At 47.1% G+C, this 17,537-nt stretch overlaps 1 protein-coding gene across 1 annotated transcript in view; it reads right to left on the bottom strand.

Moving 5' to 3' along the window:
* Positions 1-2,122: 2,122 nt before the first annotated feature.
* LOC133132852 (1,4-alpha-glucan-branching enzyme-like) overlaps positions 2,123-17,537 on the bottom strand; it is a 182,456-nt gene continuing 167,041 nt past the window's right edge. The window contains exons 15-16 of the mRNA XM_061248622.1: positions 16,725-16,842; positions 2,123-3,410 (exon numbers count right to left, since the gene is read on the bottom strand). Coding sequence (XP_061104606.1) covers positions 3,348-3,410; positions 16,725-16,842 — 181 coding nt within the window. The 3' untranslated portion in view covers positions 2,123-3,347. The remainder of the gene's footprint in view (positions 3,411-16,724; positions 16,843-17,537) is intronic.

The following is a 17,537-nucleotide window of genomic DNA, read 5'->3' on the forward strand; positions in this document are numbered from 1 at the left end:
CAAATAAAATGTATAAGTGTGCTTGACATGAATCTGTATCTGAGAGAGGGTCAACGTAGTCAAGAGCTAACTCTACACTTATTTCAGAAAAATAAATCTTTCAGTCTGATTACTGTTTTTCTGACAAGTAATTGTTTGTGTAATGTTTAAGCCTATTCATTGGTATTAATTTATGCTGTTGACCTACATAAGCATGACTGTTACGACACTTAAAACAACGAGGGGCATATTACATACAAGTGCTACCGCAGATTATGCTGGAGAAATGACCGCAATGCTGTATGACGGCAATGTATATGAGTTAACTAAATAATTTAACATAAATATTGAGATAAGAAAGTAAATGGAATCAATACAACGTGAGGCTTTCGTTGCCAATTGTGTCCATACCAGTTCCTCCCACACAGTTGCATCAAGGCACAGTTTCTCTGTGGCGCACGAGTGGGCATTTCTTTGACCTGGAAAGTTGACCGATGACTCGAGGATGCAGCGCGGTGACGTCAGCACATCCGGGGACTCCGTGTCTGCAGACGCGACGTCGTCCTGACGAGGTTGACCTGTGGTTTACGGAGTCGCTAAATCCGGCTCTGCTCTTCCAAAACAACAAACGGTGGTGCAGGCAAAGTGAACCCAGGAAGTGCTTTTTTTTACTTTCTTATTTTTTATTATATTTGGGAGAGAGAGGGAGTGAGAGAGAGAGAGAGAGAGGAAGGAAAGAGCCGTTGTGGCATGCGGACGCGTCTCGTGCAGGGGGCAGTTGGGGATCGGGCTGAAAAGCTGCTTATAGCCGCCAGATGAAAGGATGAGACAGCGGGAGCCTTAAGGGGATCTGAGGCTCTTTATCAGCCTCGGAGAGAGGGAGGGAGAGAGTGCGACAGAGAGAGAGAGAAACAGAGAGAGAGGGGAGGTCGGTTTGATCACACAAAGGTACCAGAAGTCCTGGACTTCTCGAGAACTACAATCCTAATCCCACTGTTAAAAACACATAAGATTACAATGCAACACCTACAGGACTGCATTTACAATGCTATTTAAGGCAGCAGAAGATCTCAGGGGAAAGTATCTCCACCAATCACAAGGTGCATCAGTAACAACCAGTAGAACAATCCACCAATCGCTATCTGCATTGTTCCACTGGTTATCACCAACATACTCTGCTGTTGGTGGAGCTCCTCTCCTGTGAGGTCCCACGGTGGTGGAATGACCTCCCGGTGGATGTCAGAACAGCAGAGTCTCTGATCTCCTTCAAGCGCAGACTGAAGACTCATCTCTTCAGGCTACGCCTTTCCCTCCCTAACTCACCACCATGATTAGCCTGAGACTGTAATGGCACTTATGTATAGATATTGTTACTTGTACATTGCTATTGGCTGTTGTATTGTTGTATTCTAGCTGCCAACTGTGGCATGCTAGTTTGGAAGTTGATTGTACTCTTCAAGGGTTCTGATTATCTGTAAGTTTACACTAGGACTCAGAACTGTACTGTCCTCCCAGGTCCTCTTCGCACCTATACTTGTGTTTGATTTGCACTTCGTTGTACGTCGCTCTGGATAAGAGCGTCTGCTAAATGCCATGTAATGTAATGTAATGTAATGTGATGTAATGTGATGTGAGGTCACAACCGTCTTAAGCCCGTTCTGGTCCGTCTGAGGGAAGGCAGGACGAAGAAGGAGGAAAATAAATTGAGAAAAAGAAATGGATGAGATTTGGAACCGTGTTCATTCCTTCTCAGGTTTACACACCAAATAAAGTGTCTGGGCAAATAGCAAATGTAATGGGAGTGTGAAGACAGGGTGATCGCACCAACGTTAGCGGCACTGGCACATCTCCTTAATTTGATTTAAAAATTGAGCAAACGTTTTCTCTTACATTCCCTCACATTCACTAAATTGAATGAAACGTGTTCCTAATACTGAATAAGTGTCCTGGAGCACTTTGTTTTAAATGTGTGACTCGAAGGCTACAAAAAGGAGCGTAGCCCTTGTGAACAGACTGAATTTCAAAGCCCAGTCTGTTTCTTAGAGATCAGTTCCTGTGTCATCCCCTTGGGCAATGTAATTATCGAACTCTGCCAAAATCACTGGCCAACAAATCACTTATCAAAAGTCAAAACACAGTGTGATACTATCATTTGTCATATTTTATTTTCAATTATTCTACTTTCATAGAAAGACTTGTGAAGATGACTCAACTATTCAGATATTGCTTCAAAAATGAATAAACTAAATAAATGTAGCATGTGTTAATGTAATCCTTCAAAAATGTGCCTGTCTTTTCTAAAAACAGACAAAAACCACACTATTGGACATGCTTACATCATACATTTCAAGACCTTTCCTACGGGAATTATACACACTTTCTCTACTAAATAAAACAGTGTTAAGGCTAGTTCCTAATATACATGAATGTGACAGTTGTTTCACATATTGGTCTAGGATCACTTGCTCCAGAGAAGTAATTTCAGAGACGGAGATACTCAAATTCTATGCTCTGTCAAGTGAGAGAGAGGCACACAAAAGGAAGAAAGAAACACTGCAAAAGCATATTTGGGACACAGCATTACAGTTAGAAGAATCTTTTACACAAATGAAATATACTGAAGAATATATGACACTTCACAGTATATGGGCAAACACAGAAAGTATGGCCACTTTCAAATATAGCATATACACTCAGTGAGCAATTTATTAGGCAGACCTGTACACCAGCTTGTTAATGCAATATTTAATCAGCCAATCATGTGGCAGGAACTAAATGCATAAAAGCATGCAGGCATGGTCAGGAGGTTCAGCTGTTGCTCAGACCAAATGTCAGAATGGGGAAGAAATGGGATCTAAGTGACTTTGACTGTGGAATGATTGTTGGTGCCAGACAGGGTGGTTTGAGTATCTCATAAACTCCTGATCTTCTGTGATTTTCAAGCACAACAGTCTCTAGAGTTTGCAGAGAATGGTGCGAAAAAGAAAAAACATCTAGTCAGCAGCAGTTCTGCAGGCAAAAACTTATTAATGAGAGGTCAGAGGAGAAGGGCCAGACTGGTCAAAGCTGACAGGAAGGTGACAGTAACACAAATAACCACGCATTACAACAGTGGTATGCAGAAGAGCATCTCTGAACACACAACGCACCATTAACTCTAAGTGGAGAGGCTACAGTAGCAGAAAAGTCTAATAAATACCTAATAAAGTGCTCACTGAGTGGGTGGGGCGGGGAGTGGGCGGGGTGATGCTGAGTGACATTTATAGAGGCTGCCTTCTTAGCCACCAGGCTCTCCACTTGATAATCTTCACAGCACACTGCTGCTCTTCATGTTTCCCAGGATCCTCAGCTCCACGAAGCCACCGCCTTTAATAGCAGTAATCAAGCTCTTCATTGGCCAGTACAAGGGCTGTTCTACAGGGCAGGTACACCTGGAATAGATGGAGAACAGAAGAGGAGAGGAGGACAGGGAGGGAGAAAGAGGGAAGGAAAGAGAATGGAGTGGAGAGAGAGAGGGAAGAGAATTACTCCAACCCAGCTGGGTATCTGTGCCTCTAACAGATGAGTCCTTTTCCCAGAGTTCATTGCTGTTCGGGCTTCCCTGGTTCTGAGCGTGCCCAGTTTTTCAACGCCACCTCCACATACCCGCTCGGGACCCAAACAGTTAAAAACAAAAGACCACTCGGGCAGCCCTGACAAATTGGAGCTATTAAGCAGCAATCGGCAAACAGCTAACTTAGAAAAAGGAAAGGGAATGAAAAATATATTTCTTTGGGGCGTGGAGGGGACAAAAGAGCCTTGAATTACATTTTTAATGGGAGTAACATCGGCTACAGTGGAAACACTTGTGCGGTTAACCTGGAAGTGGCACAGAATGTAATTTTCATGATGAAACACCTTGACCCTACAGTGCCCAGCGCTTGGGAGCAGGGTTAGGAGGGGCAGAGAATGTTCTAGAAACAGGTGAGAGGAGAGGACTGGTAGCAGAGCCCTGGGGCTGAAAATGAACACGCGTACGGAGACGCCTTTCATGAATAAATCAACGCGGGAGAGTCGTGCGAAATAGCAATATTTCGTCGGGCCGCACTTCTGGACCGGTCGGATTTCCTCGGGAGGCCAGAACCGCGGTTTATTAACCGGGCCGATGGACGGTCGCGCGCCGATCCGCTAACGCCGCGAAGAGGCGAACGGGGGGCGCTGCGCCAGGCGGTGCTGAACCAATCGTTTGGAGACGAGTGCGGGGGCGATGACTAACGGGGCGGGCAGCGGCCGGTAGCGGTTTGCGCGGCGCGTTCGGCTGCAGAACCGAGACCCGTAGGGTCAGCGGCAGCTCGCCGGGGGGGGCCAGAGCAATACGTTTCCCTGCTGCAACATCAGCAAGACCGCAGACACTCAGGAGTGGAAACAAATTCAGCCACGCTGCGAACATCCACGTGTGATCAATCAGGGATGCTCTGTATGTCTCTGTCTGGAGAATGTCGATGAAAACAGAGCTATGACAGCGCTATGAAGGCTCTAGGATGCACAATAATCTTGGTTCAGCATTCAGCCAGGCTTCGAACATCCACATGCATTCGATCAAGGTATCCATATGGTCTATACGTCTCTGTCCTGGGTATGTGACTATGCTCGTGCTATGACAGAGCTATGAAGGCTCAGTGAGGCATCGTAACCTTGGTCCAGCATTCCCCCGCAATGTGATCCCTACGCTCAGCTTGAGTTTGGTCTCAGCGGAGGACAGGGGTTAAAGACCTGTACCCGATTAATCATCTCGGGCAGTGCTTTATAAAAGGGACCAGCTACAGTGTGACCCAGACAAAATGGTGACCAATTTTCCCAAAGATTCACAGCGCTGTTCTGACACATAACCACCAAAATACATCTGTAATGCAGCCACTGAGCTCACTTTCCTGTAGAAGGGCTAAATGTGGACGCGGCGAATGAATCCGTCACAAAGGCACTGGCCTGCTGTAATCTGATCTTAACCGGTGCTGTTCTGCCACCGCATGCAGTTCCCCGAGCCGCCATTAGAGGTCACTGCAGGAGCCTGTTAGAGACCCCAGTGCCCACAGCGGGCTGTGCCGGAGCCTGGGGGATGTGTACATTTGTTTTGATAAACGGCAGACTCTGCATGCAGTAAGACGCCCGCTAATACACTGCGAATTGATTCACACTAAAGAGTCCTCTGTAATCCCTCTCCAGAATAGAGAATGGCCGTCAGCTCTCAAAATCAGCGTTTCATTTCTCGGAGAGGTTTGTAGCGAAACAAAAAAAATGATATTAATAATATATAAAATAAGAATAAAAACCCAACAAACATAAAAACGAACAGACTCTTCTCTGAGAATTAGCCAAGGCTGTTTCCAGACGCAGCTAGCAATAAAGAAAGCAGACAACATTACAGCTCCTCTCGTTCGCGGTGCAACCGTTGCCCAGGGGTGACGGTACGGGGCGAACATTTCAATATCGATTTCATTTTATTGACCGCCAACAGCCCATTAAAGACGGCGGTACAGTACGTGAGCACAGCGACGCAACAGCGAGAATGATTACCCGCGTTTAGGCTTAGCGAATCCGCTACTTGATTAATAAGAGATTCACAGGGAGCGAGACGGGCGAGCCGCTCACGCCGGCAGCGATGAGACCGAACCCCGCTCATGCAAAACCACCGGAGCTAAGTGAGAGCGCAACTCGATTAGCTCTCGGAGAGGAGACCTCCGGTGAAAAAGCGCTTGGCGGGGTAAGAAGCGGGAGTCTGCAGCGTGTTATTGGTCCCTCCAGACAATGTAAATCTAATGCTCCGGTGTAATAAAGGGAACTCTGTGTTGTGGAAGATGCTTTCGTTCTGGTGACGAATTAAACCAAGGCCCTGCTGCCACACTTGTAGTCATTGGAGAGTCACTCCCAGGCCTGAGCTAATTCACTGAATGGGGCTCTCAATCACACACATTTCTCTCAACCTCCCCCCGGATTGGCTACAGTTCTGTATCAGGGAAGGTGTGTTAAGGAGAAAGTGAGTTCTCAGTTCATGTTAAGGGTGAAAGACACCATGGGGGCATAATGGTGGACTCACTGTGTCTGTCCTTTTAAGCCAAAGTGTCTGCAGTAATACAGAGGACTATTCCTGCTTTCAGCTAGCGTACTACTGTTCTCAGCCGAGATAATCTTCTCAGATATACAAAGACTAGGATGTCAGTATGTGCGTGTGTGTGAGAGAGTGAGTGTCTGTGTGTCTCTGTGTGTGTATGTGTGTGTGAGAGCATGAATGCGTGTGAGTGTGTGTGTGTACGTGTGTGAATGTGTGCACGTGTATGTATGTGTGTGTATGTGTGGGTGTGTGTGTGTGTGTGTGTGAGAGAGTGAATGCATGTGTGTGTGTATGTGAGAGAGTGAGTGTGTGACTGTGCATGTGTGTGTGTATGTGAGAGAGTGAGTGTGTGTGTGTGCATGTCTGCTTTTGAAAAAAGAACATGAAGACTGAAGGATGAAGACAATGGTCTGCACAGAGACAATATTCAGCCCAGCTAAGAAACGGAGAAATTACAAAGAGCAGGAAGGCCTAATAAAGGACTGTTCCTTTCATAGAAGTCCCATTTCTACCCCCTCTTAAACATGAATCACAGTGAAATAAGCATGGCGAAGGCTTTGCAGAGGCCATTTTGTTTTTACCTTGGCATGCTTACTGGATTGGATCGCTAAAGGCCATTTGGGCCTCTCCGCTTTCATCTGAAACGATGGATTTTTCATCTTTTATTCTTTCTTTTTTCCCCTCCTCGCCTCGTCTGTCTGGGTCTCTTCACTTTCGAGAGCAGAGCAGGAAAAGGAAGCCGGTTACAGCGCGCAACCTTTAGGCTGGCAGTCGTGATGTAGCCACTGGAACAAGGACAGCCTCTGGAGGTTTTCACTATGGGAATGCTGGGAATTGATCGTCGACACACTTACACGTTCCGTCTTAACTACGTGTGTACTTTCAAACAGAATCCCCCGTAGCTACTATGTGAGCTACTTTATTAGGTATTTATTAGACTTTTTAAAAATGCTTTTTGGTCTTCTGCTGCTGGAGCCTATCCTATCCTATCCACAGAGGTTTGATGTGTTGTGCGTTCAGAGACGCTCTTCTGCATACCACTGTTGTAAAGTGTGGTTATTTTCTTTCACCTTCTTGTCAGCTTCAACCAGTCTGGCCATTCTCCTCTGACCTCTCTCATTAACAACGAGTTTTTGCCCACAGAACTGCTGCTCACAGGATGTTTTTTCCCCCGCACCATTCTCTGCAAACTCTAGAGACCGTTGTGCATTCACACACCACCCTGTCTGGCACCAATAATCATCCAAGTCCACTTTTCTTCCCCATTCTGACACTTGGTCTGAAAAACAGCTGAACCTCTTCACCATGTCTGCATGCTTTCATGCATTCAGGGGCACGAGAGAACTACAGATGGTCATATTCTTAGGAACTGAACGGGTTAGAGGATGTAGCTCCGGATTTAGCTTAGACAGACGCCGCTAGTAAAACCATATGAAACATTCAGCGACTGTGCCCGGCTTACAGCTCTGCTCCCCTTCCACCCGGGATGCCTCCGCCAGATACAGCGGAGCGTGGAGAAGGGCCGGCCGCGGCCTGAAATCACCCCGTCTCTCCCAGGCCACGGCACGTAGTGGAGCCTCGTTAACGCCCGCCATTAACCGCCACCCCCTCGCACGCCGCAGAGCGCTAACGGACGAGGAGCCGCGACAGGGACAGGGGCGGGCGCTCCACTCCGACGCGCGGCTCTCGGGACGCCCGCGCCGAATTACCGCCCCGCTAATTTGTTGTTGCCTTTAAACGGCCGCCGCGGTTATTACCGTCTCTGAGAAAGCACTTTGAGCTAAAGAGCATTAATGACATTATTGCGCAACCACACTTCAGCGCGCTTGTTAATACCGCTAATGGCACCCAACGCCATGATAGCCACTAACAATTACGCCAGTGTAACCATCCCTGCTCCCCAAGCCTTGGGTACTCAATCTGGCCCTCAAATCCAAGTCCCAGATTTACTTTCTCCCAGGTAATTAACTCAACAATTAGCGCTGCTGATTGGCCGGACGGTCTTGGCAAATTCTCGGCCCTCGAGGGCTGTTATTTGAGTAATGGGGCCCTCGGCCTATGCTAACAGTAACACACGAGAGTGTGATATAAACGGCTACGGCAACAGCCTAAGGTTTCATCAGATAAATATTTACTGGACGTTCCAGGAAAGGTGGTCAGCGTTGTTCTTGGAATGATTCACGGATTAGAATAACGTGATCGGACGACATTTGATCCAAATCCAAAAAGATCCAAAAAGTTGGAAAAACAATATTTTATACAGACATCATCTATAGTCACCGATTCCAAAAGGCACGGAGAACGTCCAAGTTCTCCATGAACTTGTGTATGAAGAATACAAGCACAAGGAATGAGAAAACTTATGGTAAAAAGAGGGTAAAGTTACAATAAATAACAGAAAATAATTCAGTTTCATAACTTTACAGGCTGCAAAATGTTTTTTTTTTTTAAGTGCATGAAAGGGTTTTAAAAATAGTATTATCAGTTTGGGCTTTTCTAGCAACTGCACTAGATATGCAGCATAAGGAGGCAATTACTGTACATAAAGAAACAGCCTGAGAGTTGCGCTGTGTTAAAATGGTGTTAAAATGCAGCGGGGATGGAGGAGAGGCCGGGTGTGAATCAGGCCCACTTCTTTAAATCTGTATTTAACAGAGAGGGGAAAGTACAGCTCAGATTGAATAAAGCCTTTTTGTTACTCTGGCCCAATCAGGGTCAGGGAAACTCATTTCTGCTGTAATTATTTCCACTGTAAGTGAGAGAATTTCTTTGTTTTGGGTGTTTTAGTAATTTCAGAGGAAAAATGTTCTTTTACAGGAGATGATCTCATTTAATCCACTACCACCCCGCACTCTTGAAAGCCTGGATGAAATTTTTCCCCCGAGCTAAAAAGAAAAGTTGTCATCGGTCATAACATTGACCGATAAAAGTATCACAGTTTTACGTCATGTGACATCATCTGTTACGCCGTCTTGTGACAGCTGTTATGTCGTGTCTATGACAGTGTTATGTCGTGTGTATGACAGTGTTATGGCAGCCTTATGGCAGGGGGTTCAGGGGGTTCAGGTAAAGTGTAACTGAAGCAGCGGGAACAGGCCAAGTCTACATCTCAAACACGAGGCTCTGATGAGACCTCATCTCTCATCATCAGTAAACGTATCCACCGCCATCGCAGTGTCTCAGCCTGCCTTCCTCTGAGCTCCTGTCTCTTCCTGTTCCGCAGGTCGCCCAATCGGAGTTCAGAGAGGATGTTTTAATACCGTCGCCTTGGGAGTGTGGTGACTTGGCGCTAAACTACCCAATCAGACGTACGGAGGATAATTAGACAGCAGCCGCGGCAGGGGGTTGGGGAGAGGGGGGAGAACGCGTATCGCTCTGCGGAGAAGATCCATCATCCGTCCGCCTGACGCGAAGGCCACGAAGGCCCCAGGGGCCCCGGGGGAGGCCGGTGTCTGACGCTGTGGAGGCTGGGGCCCCGCTTTCATTCCGCGGCGGTAAATAATGACGGCGCCGAAAACACAGAGCGCCACACTCATCTGTGAGCGGGAGAACAGCGGAGGGCTCCGTGTGCGGTGGTCTTCCTCACGCCGAAGGGTGTGGTGACCCTCTGTCTCATCAACAGAGAGGGAAGGGAGGGAGGGAGAGAGGGGGGAAGGGAGAGAGAGAGGGAGAGATGGAGGGAGAGGGAGGGAGAGAGAGAGAGATAGGGAAGGAGGGAGAGAGAGGGAGGAAGGGAATGGAGAGAGGGGAAGGGAGAGAGAGAGGGAGAGATGGAGGGAGAGGGAGGGAGAGAGAGAGAGAGAGGGAAGGAGGGAGAGAGAGGGAGAGAGGGAAGGAGGGAGAGAGGGAGAGAGAGAGAGGGAGGAAGGGAAGGGAGAGAGGGAGGGAGAAAGAGAGAGGGAAGGAGGGTAGGGAGAAAGAGAGAGGGAGGGAGGGTAGGGAGAGAGGGAGGGAGAAAGAGAAGGACAGAGGGAGAGAGGAGCAGAGAGGGAGAGAGAATAAGAGAGAGAATGGAGAAGTGGGAGAGGGAGAGATAAAGAGAGGGTGACTGCACATTATGCCAGTCCTGCCATTGCTGTTGGAGAACATGCATGTGTGTATAAATATACATGCACATGGGCGTGTGTGTGTGTGCATGTGTGTATATAAATATACATGTGTGTGAGCATGTGGGTGAGTGAGAGGCTCCGCTTATAGCCTGAGGAGGAGTTGGTGGAGTGTGTGTGTGTATGTATGTATGTGTATATAAATATACATGTGCATGGATAAGAGAGAAAGCATTAAGGTTACAGTTGGTGGAGTGTGTGCATGCATGCTGTTCATCACAGATTTGAGGGAGCGTGTGTGCGTGAGTTTGAGTGAGTTTGAGTGAATAAGCGAGTCTGTGAGTGTGTAAATGAGTGAGTGAGTGTGTGTGTGTGTGTTAGTGAGTGTGTGAGTGAGTGAGTGAGTGAGTGTGTGAGTGAGTGAGTGTGTGTGTGAGTGAGTGTGTGTGTGAGTGAGTGAGTGTGTGAGTGAGTGAGTGTGTGAGTGAGTGAGTGAGTGAGTGAGTGAGTGAGTGAGTGTGTGAGTGAGTGAGTGAGTGTGTGTGTGAGTGAATGTGTGTGTGAGTGAATGAGTGAGTGTGTGAGTGTGTAAGTGAGTGAGTGAGTGTGTGAGTGTGTGTGTGAGTGAGTGAGTGTGTGTGTGTGAGTGAGTGTGTGAGTGAGTGAGTGTGAGTAAGTGAGTGTGTGAGTGTGTGAGTGTGTAAGTGAGTGAGTGTGTGAGTGTGTGTGTGAGCGAGCGAGCGAGTGAGCGAGTGAGTGAGTGAGTGAGTGAGTGAGTGAGTGAGTGAGTGAGTGAGTGAGTGTGTGAGTGACACATACACACATACACACGCAACCTCTGCCTGTCTTAAAGGTCTTAAAGTGTAAAATAGTTGTTTTCTGAAACAGGGAAATCGTGCAGTTTGAGGAGGAGAAAGAACAGGGGTTGATAAAGATGTGTCAAATGCATGAAATGCTAAATCAGGAAACATTAAAGCCACATCCACATGTGAAGTGTTTCAGCAGGAGAGAGCAGCTAGCCTGTTCTGTAGGATATGAAATACGAGACAGACTTAATCTAACAACCATCACTGCGTTTTACACAGAATTTAGGATTTTAGCAGACCCTGTTATCCCGAGAGACTTATGCACCTTACATTTTTGAATGAAGTTATATGGCTTAATATGTACTCAACGAATTCAAGTGCCTTGCTCAAGGTGGGGTACAGCAGTTTCCCTCTGGGAATCAAACCTGCAATCTCTGAGTTCGACGTAGCTCCCTGACTATTCTACTACACTGCCGCCCACAGTTGTAGCGAAGGTCAACATACTGTATGTGTGGATAAGGAGGGTATAGTGTCCATTCCTGATTTGTTGACCTCAGCCAGCGTGGAGCCAAGGCTACACTATGGGTACAAATCCAACTACTTTATGCTCCAGATTCCCCATGTTAATCCGAATCACAGCAAAAAATTCAGGAATATGCTTCAGCATATTTTTTAAATCAACAGGGGCACCAAATGGGCCTGTAATCAGTATTATCTCCAGTAAATAACTGATGTATATTGGGTTCAGTCCATTCCCTGAACTTTCTGAAAGTATTTCTGTAAAAATGCACTGTGACTCCATTTTGACTGACACATTTCCACCCCCACAGGACATTTCTGCGTCCTACCGAACCGAACACGATTCGGGCCGAACACAACTGCGATCCGCTTTTGAAGTTAAACGACAGCCAAAGACGTCCGTTAGACAAATAACAGCGGCAGCTTCTGGAAAGAGAACTTTTTATTCGCCGTTTCGGTTGATGGACAGTTGGCTGAACCCTGGGCGGCGGGGGGAAACTCCCGTGCAGAAGCTCTGACCGCTCTGCGGCCGGCACCGAAGATTTAAGATACATATAAGCACCTAAAGCAGCCAGATTCACCCTTTTATGCGCGTGTGCTGTCGGGAGAGAGATGCGGGCCGAGAGTAAATGAGCGTTTATTGCCGATATGATTGAGAGGGGAGCTAAAACTGCCGGACTCCGTTAAGAGAAAAGGGATGGCTAACTTTAAACTGACGCTACGCTCCCATCAATAAAACATGCAGCTAGCCTCGCGGAACAGAAGGAGCCTTTTCCCAGCACCTGTGTTGCAGCTTAATAATTCAGGTCCTGTCATAATCGGGCACAATGGCAAACAGCAGCAGTAAATGCGTTAGCCCACAGGAAAACCCCAAGGAGATGTGTGGAGAGTCAGTTTCTCCCTGTTCATCCAGCTTGTTTTCGTAACGGTATAGATTAGCAACGGACCTGTTAACCGAAGTTTGGTGAGGAGCGATTGATGATGATAAAAGGTCGGGAGTTGAAAAGGAGAATTTCAAGGTTTTTCGGAATGTGGAAGAGGTGTGTTTGGTCACTGAGGTGTGTTTTGTCACTGAGGGATCTTTCTTGGCCAACTTGATTCCCCCTTTCTGGATCGCTGTTCTCCCCCTTCCTACCCCCATTACTATCTCCTCTATTTCTATATTCATCATCCCCCTCTCTATCTCCTCTATTTCTCTATTTTTATCCTCTCTCTATTCTCCTCTGGTTCTCTCTCTCTATTCTCCTCTGGTTCCCTCATTCTATTCTCCTCTGGTTCTCTCTCTGTTCTCCTCTGGTTCCCTCATTCTATTCTCCTCTGGTTCTCTCTCTGTTCTTCTCTGGTTCTCTCTCTATTCTCCTCTGGTTCTCTCTCTGTTCTCCTCTGGTTCCCTCATTCTATTCTCCTCTGGTTCTCTCTCTATCTCTGGTTCTCTCTCTGTTCTCCTCTGGTTCTCTCTCTCTATTCTCCTCTGGTTCTCTCTCTATTCTCCTCTGGTTCTCTCTCTCTATTCTCCTCTGGTTCTCTCTCTCTATTCTCCTCTGGTTCTCTCTCTCTATTCTCCTCTGGTTCTCTCTCTATTCTCCTCTGGTTCTCTCTCTCTATTCTCCTCTGGTTCTCTCTCTATTCTCCTCTGGTTCTCTCTCTATTCTCCTCTGGTTCTCTCTCTCTATTCTCTTCTGGTTCTCTCTCTATTCTCCTCTGGTTCTCTCTCTCTATTCTCCTCTGGTTCTCTCTCTGTTCTTCTCTGGTTCTCTCTCTATTCTCCTCTGGTTCCCTCTCTGTTCTTCTCTGGTTCCCTCTCTATTCTCCTCTGGTTCCCTCTCTCTATTCTCTGCTGGTTCTCTCTCTATTCTCCTCTGGTTCTCTCTCTCTATTCTCCTCTGGTTCTCTCTCTCTATTCTCCTCTGGTTCCCTCTCTATTCTCCTCTGGTTCCCTCTCTATTCTCTTCTGGTTCCCTCTCTATTCTCCTCTGGTTCTCTCTCTCTATTCTCCTCTGGTTCCCTAATTCTATTTTCCTCTGGTTCCCTCTTTGTTCTTCTCTGGTTCCCTCTCTATTCTCCTCTGGTTCCCTCTCTCTATTCTCTGCTGGTTCTCCTCGCTGGTGTTCTAGACACCCCCCTGACAGCACACTGGAGCCTGACATGAGGAGCTTCTTACCCATAATCCCGAGCACAACTGCGAGGGATGAATAGATGAAAGACTACTAGAGAAGGATTGTTTTTCTATCCCGTCCTGAAGCATCCACATACAAATAGAATGTATCATTTATTTATTTATTTATTTATTTGCGCTATTAGCCTTGAGCAAACCCCCACGAAGGGAACCCAAAGTTCTATCTGAGGAAAAACAACCTTTTACTTTGATAAAGTTGCGCAAATAAAAGTTTTTTAAAAGATTCACTGATGAAAGCAAATAAAAAGAAAGGAAAACGGGTGTCCAGGGTGAAAATTAGGAATAAAGCCCACATTTCTTTTTTCTCTCCGAAGAGCTCCTTCTCTTGTAGCCCGGCCCCCTCTCAGCCCCTTCTGTAGCTTAGCGCAGACGGGCTGTGGCGTGATGAAACCTGACATCCCTAGCGCAGGTATATTAGCCTTTCCTTTTAATATCCAATTACTCTGTACATTTTACACCGATTCCTCAGCTCCAGTGATTAATGGAACAAGGTGTTGAATAATGGAGGGGACTGGGCTGTGTTTCTGCGGAGCGAGAGAGAGGCTACGAGGTAGCGCTGTGTCTGGTGCTGTCTGTGTTTTAGGAATGCTAAACCATTCGCTTACTTTGAGTATGAAGCCCATGTTCTGTTCGATTGCAGACTAAATCTGCCGAGGGCAAAACATGCGTATGAATAAATCAAACCAATCCTGAGTCCTCCAATAAATAGCTTCAATGGCTACTGAAACAGAGCTGCAAGCAGAGAGAGAGAGAGGGATAGAGACAGAGAGAGGGAGAGGGAGAGAGAGACTGGGAGAGAGAGCAGGAGAGAGAGAGGGAGAGAGAGAGAAAGGGGGGAGAGAGAGAAAGGGGATAGAGAGGGAAAGAGAGACAGAGAGAGACAGACAGGGAGAGAGACAGAGAGAGGGGGAGAGAGAGAGAGGGAGAGAGACAGAGAGAGAGGGAGAGGGAGAGAGAGACAGAGAGAGACAGACAGGGAGAGAGACAGAGAGAGAGGGAAAGAGAGACAGAGAGAGACAGACAGGGAGAGAGACAGAGAGAGAGGGAGAGAGAGACAGAGAGAGAGGGAGAGAGAGACAGAGAGAGAGGGAGAGGGAGAGAGAGAGATTGTTATGTGTTTATATGTCATGACATGTTGTGTCATTCATTGTGGTTTATGTACATTGTAATGTTTTTATTCGTAAAGCTTTGGCAACACGTATGTGCAAATATTTCATACCAAGAAAGCATCTTTGTACTGAATTGAATTGAGAGAGAAACAGAGAAACAGAGGAAAGAGAGAGCGAGAGAGCACGAGAGAGAGAATGGGGACATAGAAACAGTTACAGAAAAGGAAAACTTATTTTCAGATAGTGGTAGAATAAGAATGAGCGAAAAAGAGAGGGGGAGAGGGACGGACAGAGAGAGAGAGGGGAGAGAGAGAGAGAAACAGACAGCACGGAGGACTCAGCGCTACCAGAGATGGAGGGAGAGAGTGTGTTTCGCTGGCAGTACCACTCGATGCGAACAGAAAGCAAACGAGGCATTGTTATTCCACACACAGCCGGGCACCTGAGATCAATAACAACACCAGACCCGGGGACTTTATTTATGACCTGCGCTGTCTCTGCCCTACCTGCTAAACAGCACAGTCCCACAGGACGCCCACGGATGGAGGGAGGGAGGGAGGGGGGAGAGAGGAGGGAGGGAGGGGGGAGAGAGGAGGGGGGGGGAGAGTGGAGAGAGGGAGAAAGAGATTAAGAGAGGGATGGAGAGAGCGGAGGGAGGGAGATATGGAGTGAGGGAGGGGGGAGAGAGAGGGAGGAGAGAGAGAAGGAGAGATGGAGAGGTAGGGATGAGAGAGAGGGATGGAGGAAAGGAGAGAGGGAGCGAAGGAGGGAGGAGATATGGGGAGAGGGAGGAGGGAGAGAGAAAGGGAGGGATGGAGACAGAAAGGGATGGGGAGAGAGGGAGAGAAGGAGGGACAGAGTTGTGGGGGAGGGAGAGAGAGAGAGAGGGAGAGAGACAGAGAAACGGGGGAAGGAGAGGATAGGTGGAGACAGGGGCAGGTGGGCCTTGCGCAGTGAAGATTGAAGCGGAGCTTTTGATTGTAAGCCATACGCCTCGTCTTCCCCAGAAAAGCCGCTCCTCTGAACGCAGCCTTTGGAAATAAGCATCGCTGCAGTGGCAGTAAGAGCAAGAGATGGGCAGAGCGCTTTGAGTTAAAGATAAAGGGGAAAATGTAATCTGTTCATCTCTCGTTTTCGTGCCCGTGGAGGAGAATTAGCCGCGTTTGAAGCCCACTGTGCCAGGCTGCCTCGGTACAGGGAGAGGCTGCTCCTTCCTGCCTCTCACACTTCAGCCAAACAAAATGGCGGAGTGGACCTTCTCTTCTCACCAGAGAGGCCTGAGCAGGCAGCAGACTGGTTTAGGGTTTGTTTAATGGCCGATATTCAGAAATGTTCTGTCGTTTTTTTTTTCCCACTTCTGACCCAACAATTCTGTCCAGCAAAACACTACACAAGAGCCCCCCCCCAAAAAAATAAAATAAAAGAACAAAATATAAAACAACAACAACAAAGAAACAATCACTCTGCTGACCAAACTGCTTCAATACCGCAGAAAGCTTTGAGACCAGGGTTAGGGGCAGTTCCATTTCAGCTCAGGAAGTGACCTGAATTGAAAAAATGCCCATAAGGTTCTATTATGATCCTCCAACTCAGCAGATTAAATTTAGTTCCAGCCTGACTGACGAAAGTGACTGAAATTGAGCTGACCTGAACTAACTGAATCACCTGACTGAAACTGACCTGACTGTAACTAAACTTACTGAATCAACTGATATTCAACTGACCTGAACTGAATGAATAAACTGAAATTGAACTGACCTAGACAGGCCTTACTGTAACTAAACTGACTGAATCAAATGATATTCAACTGACCTGAGCTGAATGAATCAACTGAAACTTAGCTGAACCGAACTGACCTGAATCGACTGAAATTGAACTGACCTGAACTGATTGAAGACTGAAATTGACCCGACCTGTATTGAATGAATCAACTGAAACCGAACTGATGTGAGTTGAGCGAATGGCATGGACCAGGACTCCCCAGGACTCCCCAGGACTCACCAGCATGGAGTTGGGGAAGCTCTTGAAGTGCACCGTCTCGGTGAAGAACTCAGTGCTGTGCTCCAGCCGGCCGTGGCCCCCATACTGCAGGTCGTCTGAGTCCAGCTTAATGGTGTATCTGGAGGGAGGGGGTTAAGGAGCACAGCCAACTGGGAGGGAGGAGGAGCAGTTTACAGAAGAGCCAAAAAACTTACTTATTCACTCATTATAATACTTAAAAAATGCTTTCATTCATCTGTTTATTTATATAAAAAGAGTACTTAGAATATTCATGTCCTGCATACCCATTCAATAACACAAAGTAGCAAAATATTAAAATAAAATAAGAAAAAAGAGCAATAATTATAATAGTAAAGTAACAATAACTGTAATACACAACTATAAAAAGGCCGTTTGTCTGTTGATATGACTCCCGAATTCTTCTGAGATATGTAGAGGCAGTGTTTCCGTGTAGTCTAAATAAGGTTGCCAAATCCTAACAAAACCGCGTTGTTTATTTTCTCAAAACATAGGTTAGTTATTCCGAGGGGATGCAACTGTTCGTTTCTGAAAACCGTTATCGTCTTTGAGAATTTATTCGAACTGCCGTCGCAAAACGGGCGATTAACGGACAGGCGGGGTCCCTCGCCGCAGTGCCGGGATTCCGCCGTGGCCCCTCCCCCGCGGCCGCGCCCGCCACGATGCCGTTCGGGTCTTTACGAGCCTCTCTAAATCAAAGGCGCGCGGAAAAGCAGCCTCGTTCCGTTAATGAACGGAGCCGGGATCTCAAAGGGCTCAGCCAAGAGGAAATAAACCGCTTCCTGTATAAACAAG

This window comes from Conger conger, chromosome 7, assembly GCF_963514075.1.
Source record: "Conger conger chromosome 7, fConCon1.1, whole genome shotgun sequence".
Taxonomy (NCBI): Eukaryota; Metazoa; Chordata; class Actinopteri; order Anguilliformes; family Congridae; genus Conger; species Conger conger.